At 51.6% G+C, this 18,104-nt stretch overlaps 1 protein-coding gene across 1 annotated transcript in view; it reads right to left on the reverse strand.

Annotated features, from left to right (window-relative positions):
- cs (citrate synthase) overlaps nucleotides 1–18,104 on the reverse strand; it is an 82,255-nt gene that overhangs the window by 31,871 nt on the left and 32,280 nt on the right. The window contains exons 5-8 of the mRNA XM_070869816.1: nucleotides 17,853–17,984; nucleotides 16,245–16,433; nucleotides 11,697–11,896; nucleotides 5,276–5,405 (exon numbers count right to left, since the gene is read on the reverse strand). Coding sequence (XP_070725917.1) covers nucleotides 5,276–5,405; nucleotides 11,697–11,896; nucleotides 16,245–16,433; nucleotides 17,853–17,984 — 651 coding nt within the window. The remainder of the gene's footprint in view (nucleotides 1–5,275; nucleotides 5,406–11,696; nucleotides 11,897–16,244; nucleotides 16,434–17,852; nucleotides 17,985–18,104) is intronic.

Here is an 18,104-nt window from a genome sequence, read left to right on the forward strand (position 1 = left end):
TCTCCTTGGAGCAAGGTGTACCAAATCACGCGGGGTTTTGATCGCGTCGATCGGGAGAAACTGCTCCCGCTGGCGAGAGGGTCGGTAACCAGAGGACACGGATTTAAGGTGGCTGGGAAAAGAACCAGAAAACAAATGTACGCAGCGAGTTGTTGTGATCGGGGAACGCGCTGCCTGAAAGGGCGGTGGGAGCAGATTCAATCGTGACTTTCAAACCGGGAATTGGGTAAATATTGGAAGGGGAAAAATTCACAGGGCTGTGGGGGAAAGGGCAGGGTGGGGGGGGGTGGGACTGATTGGGTCGCTCTGTCACAGAGCCGGCACAGCACGGGCAACGATGGGATCCTCCTTAGCTGCATCATTCTATGGTGGAGCTCAGCGATGGGGCCAAGTGCATTACAGTAATTTGGGGTTTGTAATAACCAACAGATAAAACATGCTGGCAATCTGAATAGAAAATGCTGGAAACACCCAGCAGGTCAGGCAGCGTCTGTGGAGAGAGGAACAAAGCTCGTGTTTCAATTCAACTGTTAATAGTCAGTGTGAACCAGTACGCGTGCTCGCTAGCCTTAGCGTCAACCACCTAAAAATAAACCACTCCACAAACAGTACCAGCTGTTGTTGGCTATCGGAGGAACTCTGATTACATTTACTGAATTGTATTTGCGCCCAAGAATCAATCTATCAACCCCAGAAACAAATATTGGCTCGTGTGTGTGTGTGTGTGTGCGCACACATCTGTCGCTTTCTAGAAATTTACAGCACGGAAGGAGGCTATTTCGGCCCATTGTGTCCGTGCCGGCCGACCAAGAGCTACCCAGCCTAATCCCACTTTCCAGCTCTCGGTCCGTAGCCCTGTAGGTTACAGCACGTCAAGTGCACATTCAAATGTGGTGAGGGTTTCTGCCTCTACCACCCTTTCAGGCCGTGAGTTCCGCCCCAGACCCCCACCACCCTCTGGGTTAAAAAAGTTCTCAACTCCCCTCCAAATCTTCTAATAACTGCATCCTAGGGTCTTGAGAAGTAGCGGCAGGGATTGTGGATGCATTGGTTGCAATTTACCAAAATTTCCTGGATTCTGGGGAGGTCCCAGCAGATCAGAAAACTGCAAATGTAACGCCCCTATTTAAAAAAGGCAGACAAAAAAAAACAGGAAACTATAAACCAGTTAGCCCAACATCTGTGGTTGGGAAAATGTTGGAGTCCATTATTAAAGAAGCAGTAGGACATTTGGAAAAGCAAAATTTGGTCAGACAGAGTCAGCATGGATTTATGAAGGGGAAGTCATGTTTGACAAATTTGCTGGGATACTTTGAGGATGTAATGAACAGGGTGGATAAAGGGGAACCAGTGGATGTGGTGTATTTGGACTGCCAGAAGGCATTTGACAAGGTGCCACATAAAAGGTTACTGCACAAGATAAAAGTTCATGGGGTTGGGGTAATATATTAACATGGATAGAGGATTGGCTAACTAGCAGAAAGTCGGGATAAGTGGTTCATTCTCAGGTTGGCAATCAGTAACTAGGGGCTGCCGCAGGGATCAGTGCTGGGACCCCAACTATTTACAAGCTATATTAACGACTTGGAAGAAGGGACTGAGTGTAACGTAGCCAAGTTTGCTGACGATACAAAGATGGGAGGAAAAGCAATGTGAGGAGGACACACAAAACCTGCAAAAGGACATAGACAGGCTAAGTGAGTGGGCAAAAATTTGGCAGATGGAGTATAATGTTGGAAAGTGTGAGGTTATGCACTGTGGCAGAAAAAAAAAATCAAACAGCAAGTTATTATTTAAATGGAGAAAGATTACAAAGTGCCGCAGTACAGCAGGACCTGGGGGTACTTGTGCATGAAACATAAAAGGATAGTATGCAGGTACAGCAAGTGATCAGGAAGGCCAATGGAATCTTGGCCTTTATCGCAAAGGGGATGGAATATAAAAGCAGAGAAGTCTTGCTACAGTTATACAGGGTATTGGTGAGGCCACACCTGGAGTACTGCGTGCAGTTTTGGTTTCCATATTTACGAAAAAATATACTTGCTTTGGAGGCAGTTCAGAGAAAGTTCACTCAGTTGATTCCGGAGATGAGGAGGTTGACTTATGAGGAAAGGTTGAGTAGGTTGGGCCTCTACTCATTGGAATTCAGAAGAATGAGCGGTGATCTTATCGAAACGTATAAGATTATGAGGGGGCTTGACAAGGTGGATGCAGAGAGGATGTTTCCACTGATGGGGAAAGACTAGAACTAGGGGGCATGGTCTTAGAATAAGGGGCCGCCCATTTAAAATAGAGATGAAGAGAAATTTCTTCTGAGGGTTGTAAATCTGTGGAATTCGCTGCCTCAGAGAGCTGTGGAAGCTGGGACATTGAATAAATTTAAGACAGAGATAGGCAGTTTCTAACCAATAAGGGAATAAAGGGTTGTGGGGAGCGAGAGGGGAAGTGGACCCGAGTCCATGATCGGATGAGTCCATGATTGGATCAGCCATAATCGTATTAAATGGCGGAGCAGACTCGAGGGGCCGTATGGCTTACTCCTGCTCCTATTTCTTATATTATTACTTTAAATCTATGCCCCCTGGTTGTTGACCCCTCTGCTAAGGGAAATAGGTCCTTTCTATGCATTCTATCCAGGCCCCTCAAAATGTTATACACCTCAATTAAATATCCTCTCAGCCTCCTCTGTTCCAACGAAATCAACCAGTCTATCCAATCTTTCCTCAGGTAAAATTCTCCAGACCAGGCAATATCCTGGTAAGTCTCCTCTGTACCCTCTCGACTGCAATCACATCTTTCCTGTAATGTGGTGACCAGAACTGCACGCAGTACTCCAGCTGTGGCCTAACTAGTGTTTTATATAGTTCAAGCATAACCTCCCTGCTCTTGCATTCCGTGCCTTGGCTAATAAAGGAAAGCATCCTTGCTTGACTGGCACGCTACCCACCACCTTCAACACTCCCTCCCTCCACCACCGGAGCACCGTGGCTGCAGTGTGTACCATTTACAAGATGCACTGCAGCAACTCGCCAAGGCTTCTTCGGCAGCACCTCCCAAACCCACGACCTCTACCCGCCTCGAAGGACAAGGGCAGCAGGTCCATGGGAACACCACCACCTCCACGTTCCCCTCCCAGTCACACACCATCCCGACTTGGAAATATATCGGCCGTTCCTTCATCGTCGCTGGGTCACAATCCTGGAACTCCATCCCTAACAGCACTGTGGGAGCACCTTCACCACACGGACTGCAGCGGTTCAAGGCAGCGGCTCACCACCACCTTCTCAAGGGGCAATTAGGGATGGGCAATAATAACCCCCACATCCCATGAACGAATGAAAATGGCTTCTTAACCACCTTATCTACCCACCCTGCTACCTTCAGGGATCTGTTGGCATGCACTCCAAGGTCCCTCTGTTCCTCTCCACTTCAGTGTCCTACCATTTATTGTTAGCCCTCCCCAAATGCATCACCTCACACTTCTCTGGATTGAATTCCATTTGCCACTGTTCTGCCCACCTGTCGTCTACAGCTTTCATCCTCACTATCAACCACACGGCCAATTTCTGTTACTGGGTGCTGGCCGTATAACTACTGCTGTAACTGACTGATAGGCGGGCAGAAGCAATCGGAGCACTGCCCTGAGCATCAGCTACATTACTTAATGAGGATTTGATGCAAAGTATACACAAACACACTTCACTTAAATACACAAGTGCCAATCACAGGTACAGATTGAAGGGGCCTCAACTCCTCGAAATCTGGAAATTCAGGAACAGACTTGTTCAGCGCCAGTGAGCTCTTTAGTATTACAGTGGTGCTGGTCATAGCACGATACAACAAAGGAGGCCGCCATTCGGCCCATCGTGCCCGTGCCGGCTATTTGAAAGAGTTACCCGGTTAGCCCGTCTCTCTCTTTCCCGTGTCGCCCTGCAAAATTTTCCCCTGCACTTTAATTATCCAATTCCCTTCTGAAAGTTCCCATCGCGTCTGCCTCCAACGCCCCTTCAGGCTATGCAATCCTCATCATCACAACACGCTGCGTTAAAAAAAGCTCTCTCCTCTGGTTCTTGTGGCAATAGCCCAGGTTTCTGGGGTCAGATTTTGCCAACGGCACTCCCTGGTGTAACGCAGTCCCCAGCACTTTAGGCGGGAAACCGTTAATACCGGGAGATTAACGCTCACCCATTTGCCATCAGCATACAAATCAACGGGAAAAGGTGGCGCTTGCAACATATTTACCAGGCCTTATATTTTGGGTTATTCAGTGAACACTCGACACCTTTGATGCCGACGAGCGAGTGTTTAAAATCCTCTATCCTGCCGCTGATGAGGCAAAACGAACTAAACAAAAATCGTGAGGGGTCCGGACAGAGAGAAACTGTTCCCATTGGCGGAAGGGTCGAGAACCAGAGGTCAAAGGTTTAAGTCGATTGGCAGAAGAACCAAAGGCAACACGAGGAAAAATTCTCTTACGCAGCGAGTGGTTACAATCTGGAATGCGCTGCCGGAGAGGATGGTGGAGGCAGACTTAATCGTGGCTTTCAAAAGGGAGTTGGATAAGTACCTGAAGGAAAAAATTTTTCAGGGCTACGGGGAAAGGGCGGGAGAGTGGAACTGGCTGAAGTGCTCTTGCAGAGAGCCGGCACAGGCTCGACGGGCCGAATGGCCTCCTTCTGTGCTGTAACCATTCTATGATTGAAAAAGGACTGTGTATGGATTCCACAGCAAGAGGTTGAAGTGTGAGCTGCCTGGGTCTATCTCAAAGTTCCCCGAACCACCTTTCTGAATGTTTTTTTTAGAAACATTTAATAAGGGGTTGGGGGAAACAGAGCTGATTCAAATACATCAAAATCAACTAGTTAACGATAGGGGTTTTTAAAAAGAGTGTTGGGTCCCTGCAGTTGGTGATGGTCTTGCCGTTGCAAAGCGAGTCAACGCACCAATACACAGACTGCATACCCAGAAATCTCCCAGTGTCAGCGCACTCCCAACCTGTGGCTACATCTGGGCCCTCACAGTCAGTGTCAGACAGGGTTGCACGAGACTGGAATCAGAAGTCAGAAAGCAGGGGGGCAGGAGAGGGTGCTGGACTGTGACCCCGCACCCAACAAGGCTCCGTCCCCCAAATCCTGGTTCCAGGCTGCGTCTCAAACTTCGGCACTAAAACTTAGAGGGTCCTTTTTTTTTGTTGCAAAAATGTAACCAAGCATTTGAATTTGGCAGCATCGCGTTGACACTGGTTTAACACCCGCGGCCCAAGCCAGCAGCGTACCTGGTTTGCGAGTCCGTGAAGAGGCCCGGCCAGTCCGTTCATGGCTGCCCCAAAACACAGGTAGGGGTCAGACAGAGCACTCCCCACCAGGTGGCTGGTGTGAGCGCTGACGTTGCCACCCTCGTGATCACTGAGTTTGAACAAAACAAAAAAAACATTGTGTCACTATTGGAAGGCAATTAAACAGATCTTGGGTTAGGCTCGAACTGCATCCATTCTCTTACATCCCAGCCAGGGGTCCCGATCACTCACCAACAATCCTACTTCCTGCTCCCGACTCAAACATGAAAATCAAAGAATTCGCACGCAGGTACAGCGAGTAATTAGGAAGGCAAATGGAATGATGGCGTTTATTGGAGGATTGGCTAACTAACAGAACAGAGAGTCGGGATAACTGGTTCATTCTCAGGTTGGCAACCAGTAACTAGTGGGGTGCAGCAGGGATCAGTGCTGGGACCCCAACTATTTACAATCTATATTAACGACTTGGAAGAAGGGACTGAGTGTAACGTAGCCAAGTTTGCTGACAATACAAAGATGGGAGGAAAAGCAATGTGTGAGGACACAAAAAATCTGCAAAAGGACATAGACAGGCTAAGTGAGTGGGCAAAAATTTAGCAGATGGAGTATAATGTTGGAAAGTGTGAGGTCATGCACTTTGGCAGAAAAAAAAATCAAAGAGCAAGTTATTATTTAAATGGAGAAAGATTGCAAAGTGTCGCAGTACAGCGGGACCTGGGGGTACTTGTGCATGAAACACAAAAGGATAGTATGCAGGTACAGCAAGTGATCAGGAAGGCCAATGGTATCTTGGCCTTTATTGCAAAGGGGATGGAGTATAAAAGCAGGGAAATCGGTGAGGCCACACCTGGAGTACTGCGTGCAGTTTTGGTCACCTTACTTAAGGAAGGATATACTAGCTTTGGAAGGGGTACAGAGACGATTCACTAGGCTGATTCGAGAAATGAGGGGGTTACCTTATGATGATAGATTGAGTAGACTGGGTCTTTACTCATTGGAGTTCAGAAGGATGAGGGGTGATCTTATAGAAACATTTAAAATTATGAAAGGGATAGACAAGATAGAGGCAGAGAGGTTGTTTCCACTGGTCGGGGAGACTAGAACTAGGGGGCACAGCCTCAAAATACAGGGGAGCCAATTTAAAACCGAGTTGAGAAGGAATTTCTTCTCCCAGAGGGTTGTGAATCTGTGGAATTCTCTGCCCAAGGAAGCAGTTGAGGCTAGCTCATTGAATGTATTCAAGTCACAGATAGATAGATTTTTAACCAATAAGGGAATTAAGGGTTATGGGGAGCGGGCGGGTAAGTGGAGCTGAGTCCACGGCCAGATCAGCCATGATCTTATTGAATGGCGGAGCAGGCTCAAGGGGCTAGATGGCCTACTCCTGTTCATAATTCTTATGTTCTTATGAGGGGGTTGACTTATGAGGAAAGGTTGAGTAGGTTGGGCCTCTACTCATTGGAGTTTAGAAGAATGAGAGGTGATCTTATTTGAAACACATAAGACACTGAGGGGGCTCGACAGGGGAGATGCAGAGAGGATATTTACCCTTGTGAGGGAATCTAGAACTAAGGGGCATAGTTTCAGAATAAGGGGTCGCCCCATTTAAAACGGAGGGTCGTGAATCTTTGGAATTCTCTACTCCAGACAGCTGTGGAGGCTGGGTCATTGAATATATTCAAGGCGGAAATAGACAGATTCTTGAACTATAGGGGAGTCAAGGCTTATGGGGAGCGGGCAGGGAAGTGGAGCTGAGACCATGATCGGATCAGCCATGATCGTATTGAATGGCGGAGCAGGCTCGAAGGGCCGTATGGCCTACTCCTGCTCCTATTTCTTATGTTTATGTTCTCGATCACTCTCCGGCAATCCCTACTTCCTGCTCCTGATGGCTTTTCCGGGAGCTGGATTGATGCTGCAAATACTGCATTTTAATGCCCATTCCCAGTTGTGCCAAAGTCAACCACGTAGGCTGGGACTGGAGTCACGTGTAGGCCCGGACTGGGTAGGACATTAGTCAACCGACTGGGTTATTTAAAATTCCAACAACCCATTCATTTTCAAGGTCATTTGTTTCCCTGTCAACAAACTACCGGAATTGTGCAATCAATTCTATAACTTCCCAGTGAGAGATTAGGATCGTTCTGAACCTTCAACTTCTGTCGCTAAATTGTCCGACTGCTTGTCCAACATCCAGCTCTCATGAGCAAAGATTCTTTCCAACTAAATATTGGGGAAGACCAAAGCCACTGTTTTCGGTCCCCGCCACAAACTCTGTTCCGCAGCCACCGACTCCATCCCTCTCCCCAACTCCTCTGAGGCTGGACCACACTGTTCGCAACCGTGGCGTCATATTTAACCCTGAAATGAGCTCCTGGCCACATAGCCACAGCATATCTAAGACCACCTTCGTAACATCGCCCGTCTCTGCTCATTTGCTGCTGAAGCCCTCATCCATGCATTGGTTACCTCTAGACTTCACTATTCCACCCTCCATAAACTTGTCATCCAAAACTCGACTGCCCGTGTCCTAACTCGCACCGAGTCCCACTCACCTATCACCCCGTACCCTAACTCGCACAGAGTCCCGCTCACCCATCACCCCCTGTCCTAACTCGCAGAGTCCCGCTCACCCATCACCCCCTGTGCTCGCTGACCCAGTGTCCTAACTCGCACCGAGTCCCACTCACCTATCACCCCGTGCCCTAACTCGCACAGAGTCCCGCTCACCCATCACCCCCTGTGCTCGCTGCCCCGTGTCCTAACTCGCACCGAGTCCCACTCACCCATCACCCCCTGTGCTCGCTGACCCGTGTCCTAACTCGCACAGAATCCCGCTCACCCATCACCCCCTGTGCTCACTGACCCCGTGTCCTAACTCACACCCAGTCCCGCTCACCCATCACCCCCTGTGCTCACTGCCCCGTGTCCTAACTCACACCGAGTCCCGCTCACCCATCACCCCCTGTGCTCGCTGCCCAGTGTTCTAACTCGCACCGAGTCCCGCTCACCCATCACCCCGTGCTCACTGCCCCGTGTCCTAACTCGCACCGAGTCCCGCTCACCCATCACCCCCTGTGCTCGCTGACCCAGTGTTCTAACTCGCACCGAGTCCCACTCACCCATCACCCCCTGTGCCCCGTGTCCTAACTCGCACCGAGTCCCGCTCACCCATCACCCCCTGTGTTCGCTGACCCAGTGTTCTAACTCGCACCCAGTCCCGCTCACCCATCACCCCCTGTGCTCACTGCCCCGTGTCCTAACTCGCACCGAGTCCCGCTCACCCATCACCCCTGTGCTCACTGCCCCGTGTCCTAACTCGCACCGAGTCCCGCTCACCCATCACCCCGTGCTTGCTGCCCCGTGTCCCAACTTGCACCGAGTCCCGCTCACCCATCACCCCGTGCTCGCTGCCCCGTGTCCCAACTTGCACCGAGTCCCGCTCACCCATCACCCCTCTGTGCTTGCTGCCCCGTGTCCCACTGACCCATCACCCCCTGTGCTCGCTGCCCCGTGTCCTAACTCGCACAGAGTCCCGCTCACCCATCACCCCGTGCCCCGTGTCCTAACTCGCACCGAGTCCTGCTCACCCATCACCCCCTGTGCTCGCTGACCCAGTGTTCTAACTCGCACCCAGTCCCGCTCACCCATCACCCCCTGTGCTCACTGCCCCGTGTCCCAACTTGCACCGAGTCCCGCTCACCCATCACCCTGTGCTCGGTGCGAGGGAGGACACTGGGCAGCGAGTCCCACTCACCCATCACCCCCCTGTGCTTGCTGCCCCGTGTCCCACTGACCCATCACCCCCTGTCCTAACTCGCACAGAGTCCCGCTCACCCATCACCCCCTGTCCTAACTCGCACCGAGTCCCGCTCACTCATCACCCCCTGTGCTCACTGCCCCGTGTCCTAACTCGCACCCAGTCCCGCTCACCCATCACCCCCTGTGCTCACTGCCCCGTGTCCTAACTCGCAGAGTTCCGCTCACCCATCACCCCCTGTGCTCACTGCCCCGTGTCCTAACTCGCACCGAGTCCCGCTCACCCATCACCCCGTGCTCACTGACCACGTGTCCTAACTCGCACAGAGTTCCGCTCACCCATCACCCCCTGTGCTCACTGACCCCGTGTCCTAACTCGCACCGAGTCCCGCTCACCCATCACCCCCTGTCCTAACTCGCACCGAGTCCCGCTCACCCATCACCCCCTGTGCTCACTGACCCCGTGTCCTAACTCGCACCGAGTCCCGCTCACCCATCACCCCCTGTGCTCGCTGACCTACATTGGCTTGTTGTTAAGCAAGGCCTCGATTTAAAAATTCTCATCCTCGTTTTCAAATCCCTCCATGGGCCCCTCTCTAACTCTGTAATCTTGTCCAGCCCCCACCTTCCTCCCAGATATATCTGCGCTCCTCTAATTCTGCCCTTCTGACCATCCCTGATTATAATCACTCCACCAGCGGTGGCCGTGCCTTCTGTTGCCTGGGCCCCAAGCTCTGAAACTCTCTCCCTAAACCCCTCCTTCCTTCTTCAAGACACTCTTTAAAACCCAAGTCTTTGACCAAGCACCTGCCCTAATTTCTCCTTATGTGGCACGGTGTCAAATATTGTGTCTCAATACTCCTGTGAAGTGCGGTAGGACGTGTCACTATGTTAAACTTGTTGGGGTAATGAATACCATAACCTCTCACTAACCATACTCCATGCCATTCGAGGCTCCCCATTAGAAGGTTCGCATGCGGCCTCAGATTAAACCCCTCACCATCCAATGTCCTGCCTGTGCTCGTAGCCCTCGGCTGACATATGGATAATGCCCACTAGCTGTGGGATCATACTACAGGAGGGTGTGGTGGACAATCACACAATGAACAGCGCTGAAACAGGCCAGTCAGCCCAACTGGTCTGTGTGCCCTAGTTAGGCCCCACATGAGCCTCCTCCCACCCCTCTTCATAAAACGGATATGGAGGCCATGGAGATGGTGCATACAAGATTTACAAGGATAATACAAAAACTGAGAGCCATCAGGAACAGCTGAACAGGCTAGGGCTCTTTTCAGTCGAAAAAACAAAACTGAGGGGTGACCCGATAGGGGTGTTTAAAATTAGGAAGGGGTTCGATAGAGTAGACGTAGAGAATATGTTTCCCACATTACAACAGTGACTACACTCCAAAAGGAGACCTGGGTGTCATGGTAGATCAGTCATTGAAAGTTGGCATGCAAGTACAGCAGGCGGTGAAGGCAGCAAATGGTATGTTGGCCTTCATAGCGAGGATTTGAGTACAGGGGCAGGGAGGTCTTACTGCAGTTGTACAGGGCCTTGGTGAGGCCACACCTTGTGTATTGTGTTCAGTTTTGGTCTCCTAATCTGAGGAAGGACATTCTTGCTATTGAGGGAGTGTAGCAAAGATTCACCAGACTGATTCCCGGGATGGCAGGACTGACATACAAAGAAAGACTGGATCGACTAGGCTTATATTCACTGGAATTTATGAAAAATGAGGGGATCTCATAGAAACATAAAATTCTGACGTGATTGGACAGGTTAGATGCAGGAAGAATGTTCCTGATGTTGGGGAAGTCCAGAACCAGGGGTCACAGTCTAAGGATAAGGGGTAAGCCATTTAAGACTGAGATGAGGAGAAACTTCTTCACCCAGAGAATTGTGAACTTGTGGAATTCTCTACCACAGAAAGTTGTTGAGGCCAGTTCGTTAGGTATATTCAAAAGGGAGTTAGATGTGGCCCATTACAGCTAAAGGGATCAGGGGGTATGGAGAGAAAGCAGGAATGGGTTACTGAGGGAATGATCAGCCATGATCACATTGAATGGTGGTGCAGGCTCGAAGGGACGAATGGCCTACTCCTGCACCTATTTTCTGTGGTTCTAAAAGTACTTCATTGTCTGTAAAGCGCTTTGGGACGTCAGGTGGCTGTGAAAGGCGCTATATAAATCCAAGTCTTTCTTTCTTGTGGGGGGGTGACCAAAGCTTAAGGCCATTAATATCAGACAGTCACTAATAAACCCAATGGGGAATTCAGGAGAAACCTCTTTACCCAGAGCGGGGTGAGAATGTGGGACTCGCTGCCACAGGGAGGGGTTGAGGTCAATAGTATCGATGCATTTAAGGGGAAGCTGGATAAACACGTGGGGGAGAAAGGAATAGAAAGATATGGTGCTGGGGTGAGATGGAGAGGGATAGGAGGGGGCTGGTGTGGGACATAAACACCAGCACGGACTACTTGGGCCCAATGGTCTATTTCTGTGCTGTAAAATTCTGTGAAAAAGCAAATAGTGAAATGAGTGAAAAGTTTCCAACCCTGAAACCAGAGCCACCCATCTGGCTGACAAAAAGCAAAAGATCTGGAGGAGAGACCGAGGCGGGGAGTGGAGGAGGCACTGACCTGTGGATGGTGAGGTAGAGTCTCATCAACTCAGTGAAGGTGGGTTCCGTGTAGCCCAGCATGTTGGTGAAATTGTGGGACCAATCGAGGTCCGGGTCGATGGCCCCGATACTGCTGCCCTCCCTATACAGGTTCCGGTAGATCTTTGACGCTACACAGGGCAGTTTGGCGATCAGGTCCATCGAATCCTCATAAACAAACTATAGAGAGAGCGAGAGACGGAGAGAATGTAGTTACACCACCGTATGCCAATTTAAAGGTCGTCGCCGCAGCACCGGAGGGGCAGCGCCCAGGGAGCGCCGCACCCCCGCAGGGGCCATCTTTCAGATGAGTCTTTAAACGGAAGCCCCATCTGCTCTCTCAGGTGGACGTACAAGATCCCACGGCCACTATTTCAAAGAAGAGCTGGGGCGAGTTATCCCCGGTGTCCTGGGGCCAATATTTATCCCTCAATCAACATCGCTAAAACAGATTATCTGGGTCATTATCTCATTGCTGTTTGTGAGAGCTTGCTATGAAACGTCCCAAGGCTAGCCAGGTGTGTGTTGAAATAGTCAAGTCGAGAGGTAACAAAAGAATGGATGCGGGCTTCAGCAGAGGAAGAGCTGAGAAGGGCGGAGACGGACGATGTTACAGAGCTGGAAATAGGCCGTTTTAGTTATGCTGCCGATATGTGGTCGCAATCTCATTTCAGGGTCAAATATGACACCAAGGTTGTGAACAGACTGGTCCAGCCTTCGGCAGGAGTTGGGGAGAGGGATGGAGTCGGGGAGAGGGATGGAGTCAGTGGCCGGGGAACGGAGTTTGTGGCAGGGACCGAAAACAATGGCGGCACACTAAAGTCTGCACTCGGGTCCGATCCAAGAAAATTTGAGCGTTGAATGTGGGAGCTACACTCGTCCAAGCCAAAATATTCACGTGCATCATACATGAATACGCAGCAGGCCCGTGGTTATTTATAGCTGTGCAGCATTACGCCGGACATTCTGGCCGGTCTGTTCAGAGAAACCCTTCCCCAACAGGTGGTGCGTGCACAATATGGCTCGACAAATGCGAGTTGCTCACAGCAGCAAGCAGGGGCTGAGAGAGCGAGGATCTCCCGTCAAGTGCTGGCTGGCACTGCCAGCCAAACGTCAGCGCACGGACTACCAACTAAACTCACACCAAGAGTCACTTGTGGAACTCTGAGGCGAGTGTTCAGACTTGGAACCATCTGAAGCTTGGGAGGCAAAACACAAGAGGGTTCTTTCTTCTTCTTCCCCCCCCCCCCCCCCCCCCCCCAATACATTCTCGGGACGTGAGCGTGACTGGCAAGGCCAGCATTTAATGTCCACCCCTATCTTACTGCCCTTAGAAAGTGGAGGTGGGTTTGATGCAGCCGAGTGACTTGTTGAGGCAGACACACACACACACCCCAGACACACCACACACACACACACACCCCACCCTACACACACACACACCCCACCCTACACACACACACACACACCCCACCCTACACACACACACACACCCCACCCTACACACACACACACACCCCACCCTACACACACACCCCACCCTACACACACACACACACCCCACCCTACACACACACACACACCCCACCCTACACACACACACACACCCCACCCTACACACACACACACACCCCACCCTACACACACACACACACCCCACCCTACACACACACACACCCCACCCTACACACACACACACACACCCCACCCTACACACACACACACACACCCCACCCACACACACACCCCACCCTACACACCCCACCCTACACACACACACCCCACACACACACACACACCACACACACACACACACCCCACACACACACACACCCCACACACACACACCCCACACACACACACACCCCACACACACACACACCCCACACACACACACACCCCACACACACACACACCCCACACACACACACACACACACCCCACACACACACACACACCCCACACACACACACACACCCCACACACACACACACACCCCACACACACACACACACCCCACACACACACACACACCCCACACACACCCCACACACACCCCACACACCCCACACACACCCCACACACCCCACACACCCCACACACACCCCACACACACACACACACCCCACACACACACACACACCCCACACACACACACACACCCCACACACACACACACACCCCACACACACACACACACCCCACACACACACACACACCCCACACACACACACACCCCACACACACACACACACCCCACACACACACACACACCCCACACACACACACACACCCCACACACACACACACACCCCACACACACACACACACCCCACACACACACACACACCCCACACACACACACACACCCCACACACACACACACCAAGCAGTGTACAGTCAACCACGGTGGTGTGGGTTCTGGAGTCAGAGACCCAGACCGGCTAAGGACCGCAGGCTTCCTTCCCCCAAAGACCATTAGTGAACCGGGTTGGGTTTTAACGACAGACAGACAGCTTCATGGCCACTTTTAGTGATCGCAGCCTTTAATTTCCAGATTTAAGGAAAAAAAAAAAGGAATTCAAATGCTCAAACTACCATGGTGGGATTTGAACGATCGTTCTCTGGTTTATTAGTCCAGGAACATATAACCACGACACGACCATCACCCTTTTCTCATCCCCTGACACCTCCCCAAGGCTGCTCACCTTGTGTGCTGGTACAGCTTTATAATCCGGATTCCTTGCCTTTGTCCCCCACAAGATCCCTCAGCACCCTCACTTCCATAAGATGACAAGAAAATAATAGGAGCAGGAGTCGGCCATTCGGCCCCTCGAGCCTGCTCCGCCATTCAAGATCACTTCTGTTCTTCGACCTCAACTCCACTTTCCCGTCTGATCCCTCAGTTCCATTAGTGCCCAAAAATCTCTCGATCTCAGCCTTGAATATACTCAACGACTGAGCCTCCACAGCCCTCTGGGGCAGAGAATTCCAAAGATTCACCCCCCTCTGAGTGAAGAAATTCCTCCTCATCTCAGTCCTAAATGGCTGACCCCTTTTCCTGAGTTTGTGACCCCTGGTTCTAGACTCCCCAGCCCGGGGTAAACACCCTCCCTGCATCTACCCTGTCAATCTCCCTCAGAATCTGGTCTGTTTCAATGGGATCACCTCTCATTCTTCTAAACTCGAGGACTATAGGCCCAATCTACTCAATCTCTCCTCATAGGACAACCCTCTCCTCCCAGGAATCAATCTAGTGAACCTTTGTTGCACTCCATCTGGAGCAAGTATATCCTTCCTTCGGTAAGGAAAGAAATACTTGCATTTATATAGCACCTTCCACAACCACCTTTACAGCCAAGGAAGTACTTTTGGAGTGTAATCACTGTTGTAATGTAGGAAACGCGGCAGCCAATTTGCAAACAAGCAAGCTCCCACAAACAACGCGATAATAACCAGATACTCTGTTTATTTTACTTGTGTTGATTGAGGGATAAATATTGGCCAGGACACCGGGGATAACTCCTCTGCTCTTCTTCGAAAAAGTGCTATGGGATATTTTTATGTCCACCCGAGAGCAGATGGGACCGCCGTTTAACATCTCATCCGAAGCAGCGCCCCTCCGACAGTGCGGCCCTCCCTCAGTACAGCCCCTCCGACAGTGTGGCCCTCCCTCAGCACCGCCCCTCCGACAGTGCGGCGCTCCCTCAGTACTGCCCCTCCGACAGTGCAGCGCTAACTCAGTACTGCCCCCCCGACAGTGCGGCACTCCCTCAGTACCGCCCCTCCGACAGTGCGGCACTCCCTCAGTACCGCCCCTCCGACAGTGCGGCGCTCCCTCAGTACTGCCCCTCCGACAGTGCAGCGCTAACTCAGTACTGCCCCTCCGACAGTGCGGCACTCCCTCGGTACTGCCCCTCCGACAGTGCGGCGCTCCCTCAGTACTGCCCCTCCGACAGTAAGGCACTCCCTCAGTACCGCCCCTCCGACAGTAAGGCACTCCCTCAGTACTGCCCCTCCGACAGTGCGGCACTCCCTCAGTACCGCCCCTCCGACAGTGCGGCACTCCCTCAGTACTGCCCCTCCGACAGTACGGCGCTCCCTCAGTACTGCCCCTCCGACAGTGCGGCGCTCCCTCAGCACCGCCCCTCCGACAGTGCGACGCTCCCTCAGCACTGAACTGGAATGTTAGCTTAGATTTGTGTGTTCGAGTCTCTGGAGTGGGACTTGAACACACAACCTTCTGACTGAGAGGCGAGAGTGTGCTACCCACTGAGCCACTGACTAACACAGGAGACCAAGAGCAGCACAGCTGCCTCGGGCGGCAGGAAGACCCAGGAACCAAGGTGAGAAAACTCTGTAAAGCTGCACACTGGCCTGGGCGACCCTGCATTCACCGGGAGTCAGTTCAGGCGGCTCCGAGCGAACCGGGAACAGCGACAGCGGAAGAAACCCAGCAGGACGGACCGCCCCGTCACGCTGACGGGACAGGATGCCGGAGAGTGGGGTGCGAGGACCAGCCCCTCACCTCCCAGTACTTGGTCTTGCTGACTCCCTCGGAGTAGGCGCGGGCGAAGCTGCTCTCGCTGTTGAGTGCGGTGACGGCAGCACTGAGCTGGGACATCGGGTGCAGATTGTTCGGGAAGTTGTCCAGCATGGTCACGACGTGCGAGGGCAAGGCGGCCCGCTTGGCCCACTCTCTGGACACCCAGTTGGTCTGTCGGACCGGAAACAAACACAAACGCACTCTGGGTCAGTCTCGGCAACGGTTTAGAAGGCCAGGCACCAAGCCGCACCGTCAATAGGCAAATTAATCAAACTGCTCCGTAAACCCAAAGCTAAATAGGCAACTTGCTGACTAAAAAAGTTTCATAGAATCACAGGAATTTACAGCACGGAAGGAGGCTATTTCGGCCCATCGTATCCGTGTCGGCCGACCAGGAGCTACCCAGACTAATCCCACTTTCCAGCTCTAGGTACGTAGCCCTGTAGGTTACGGCACTTCAAGTGCACATCCAAGTACTGTTTAAATGCGGTGAGGGTTTCTGCCTCGACCACCCTTTCAGGCCGTGAGTTCCACCCCAGACCCCCACCACCCTCTGGGTGAAGACATTTCCCCTCAAATCCCCTCTAAACCACCAGTTACTTTAAATCTATGACCCCTGGTTGTTGACCCCTATGCAAAGGGAAATAGGTCAGTCCTATCCACTCTAGCCAGGCCCCTCAATTTTATACACCTCAATCGGGTCTCCCCTCGGCCTCCTCTGTTCCAAAGAAAACCCAGCCTATCCAAACTTTACTCGGCGTTAAAATTCTCCAGTCCCGGCAACATCCTGATCTCTTCTGTATATCTCTTCACAGCGAGGGGATTTGAGTACAGGGGCAGAGAGGTGTTACTGCAGTTGTACAGGGCCTTGGTGAGGCCACACCTGGAGTATTGTGTACAGTTTTGGTCTCTTAACTTGAGGAAGGACATTCTTGCTATTGAGGGAGTGCAGCGAAGGTTCACCAGACTAATTCCCGGGATGGCGGGACTGACATATCAAGAAAGACTGGATCAACTGGGCTTGTATTCACTGGAGTTCAGAAGAATGAGAAGGGATCGCATAGAAACGTTTAAAATTCTGACGGGTTTCGACAGGTTAGATGCAGGAAGAATGTTCCCAATGTTGGGGAAGTCCAGAACCAGGGGTCACAGTCTCAGGATAAGGGGTAAGCCATTTAGGACCAAGATGAGGAGAAACTTCTTCACCCAGAGGGTGGTGAGCCTGTGGAATTCTCTACCACAGAAAGTTGTCGAGGCCAATTCACTAAATATATTCAAAAATGAGTTAGATGTAGTCCTTACTACTAGGGGGAATCAAAGGGTATGGAGAGAAAGCGGGAAAGGGGTACTGAGGGGAATGATCAGCCATGAACTCATTGAATGGTGGTACAGGCCCGAAGGGCCGAATGGCCACTCCTGCACCTATTTTCTATGTTTCTATGTATCCTCTCTAGTGAGCAATCACATCTTTCCTGTAATGCGGTGACCAGAACTGCACGCAGTACTCCAGCTGTGTTGTGTACAGTTCAAGCACAGGATTTGCTGGGCGCCCCGACTCAGTGCAGCAAGACGCGAGGCAAATTCCATTACCTGCTCCTGGGTGGGGATTTTTCCCGTCACAAGCAGCCAGAACAAACTTTCAGGAAGGGGCTCCTCTCCTCCGGGTGCTTTGGGTAGCAGCTTTTGGCACTCTGGTATGCTGTAGCCACGGAAACGAATACCCTAGCGGAGAGGCGAAAGACGAGGTCAGAAATTCAGGGTCGGACAGTCGGTTCAAATTTTCCTGCATCACACAGCTAGATTCTCGCCCACTGCTTCTGTCGCTATCCCTGAACAGCAACT

The sequence above is a fragment of the Pristiophorus japonicus genome, chromosome Y (genome assembly GCF_044704955.1).
Source record: "Pristiophorus japonicus isolate sPriJap1 chromosome Y, sPriJap1.hap1, whole genome shotgun sequence".
Taxonomy (NCBI): Eukaryota; Metazoa; Chordata; class Chondrichthyes; family Pristiophoridae; genus Pristiophorus; species Pristiophorus japonicus.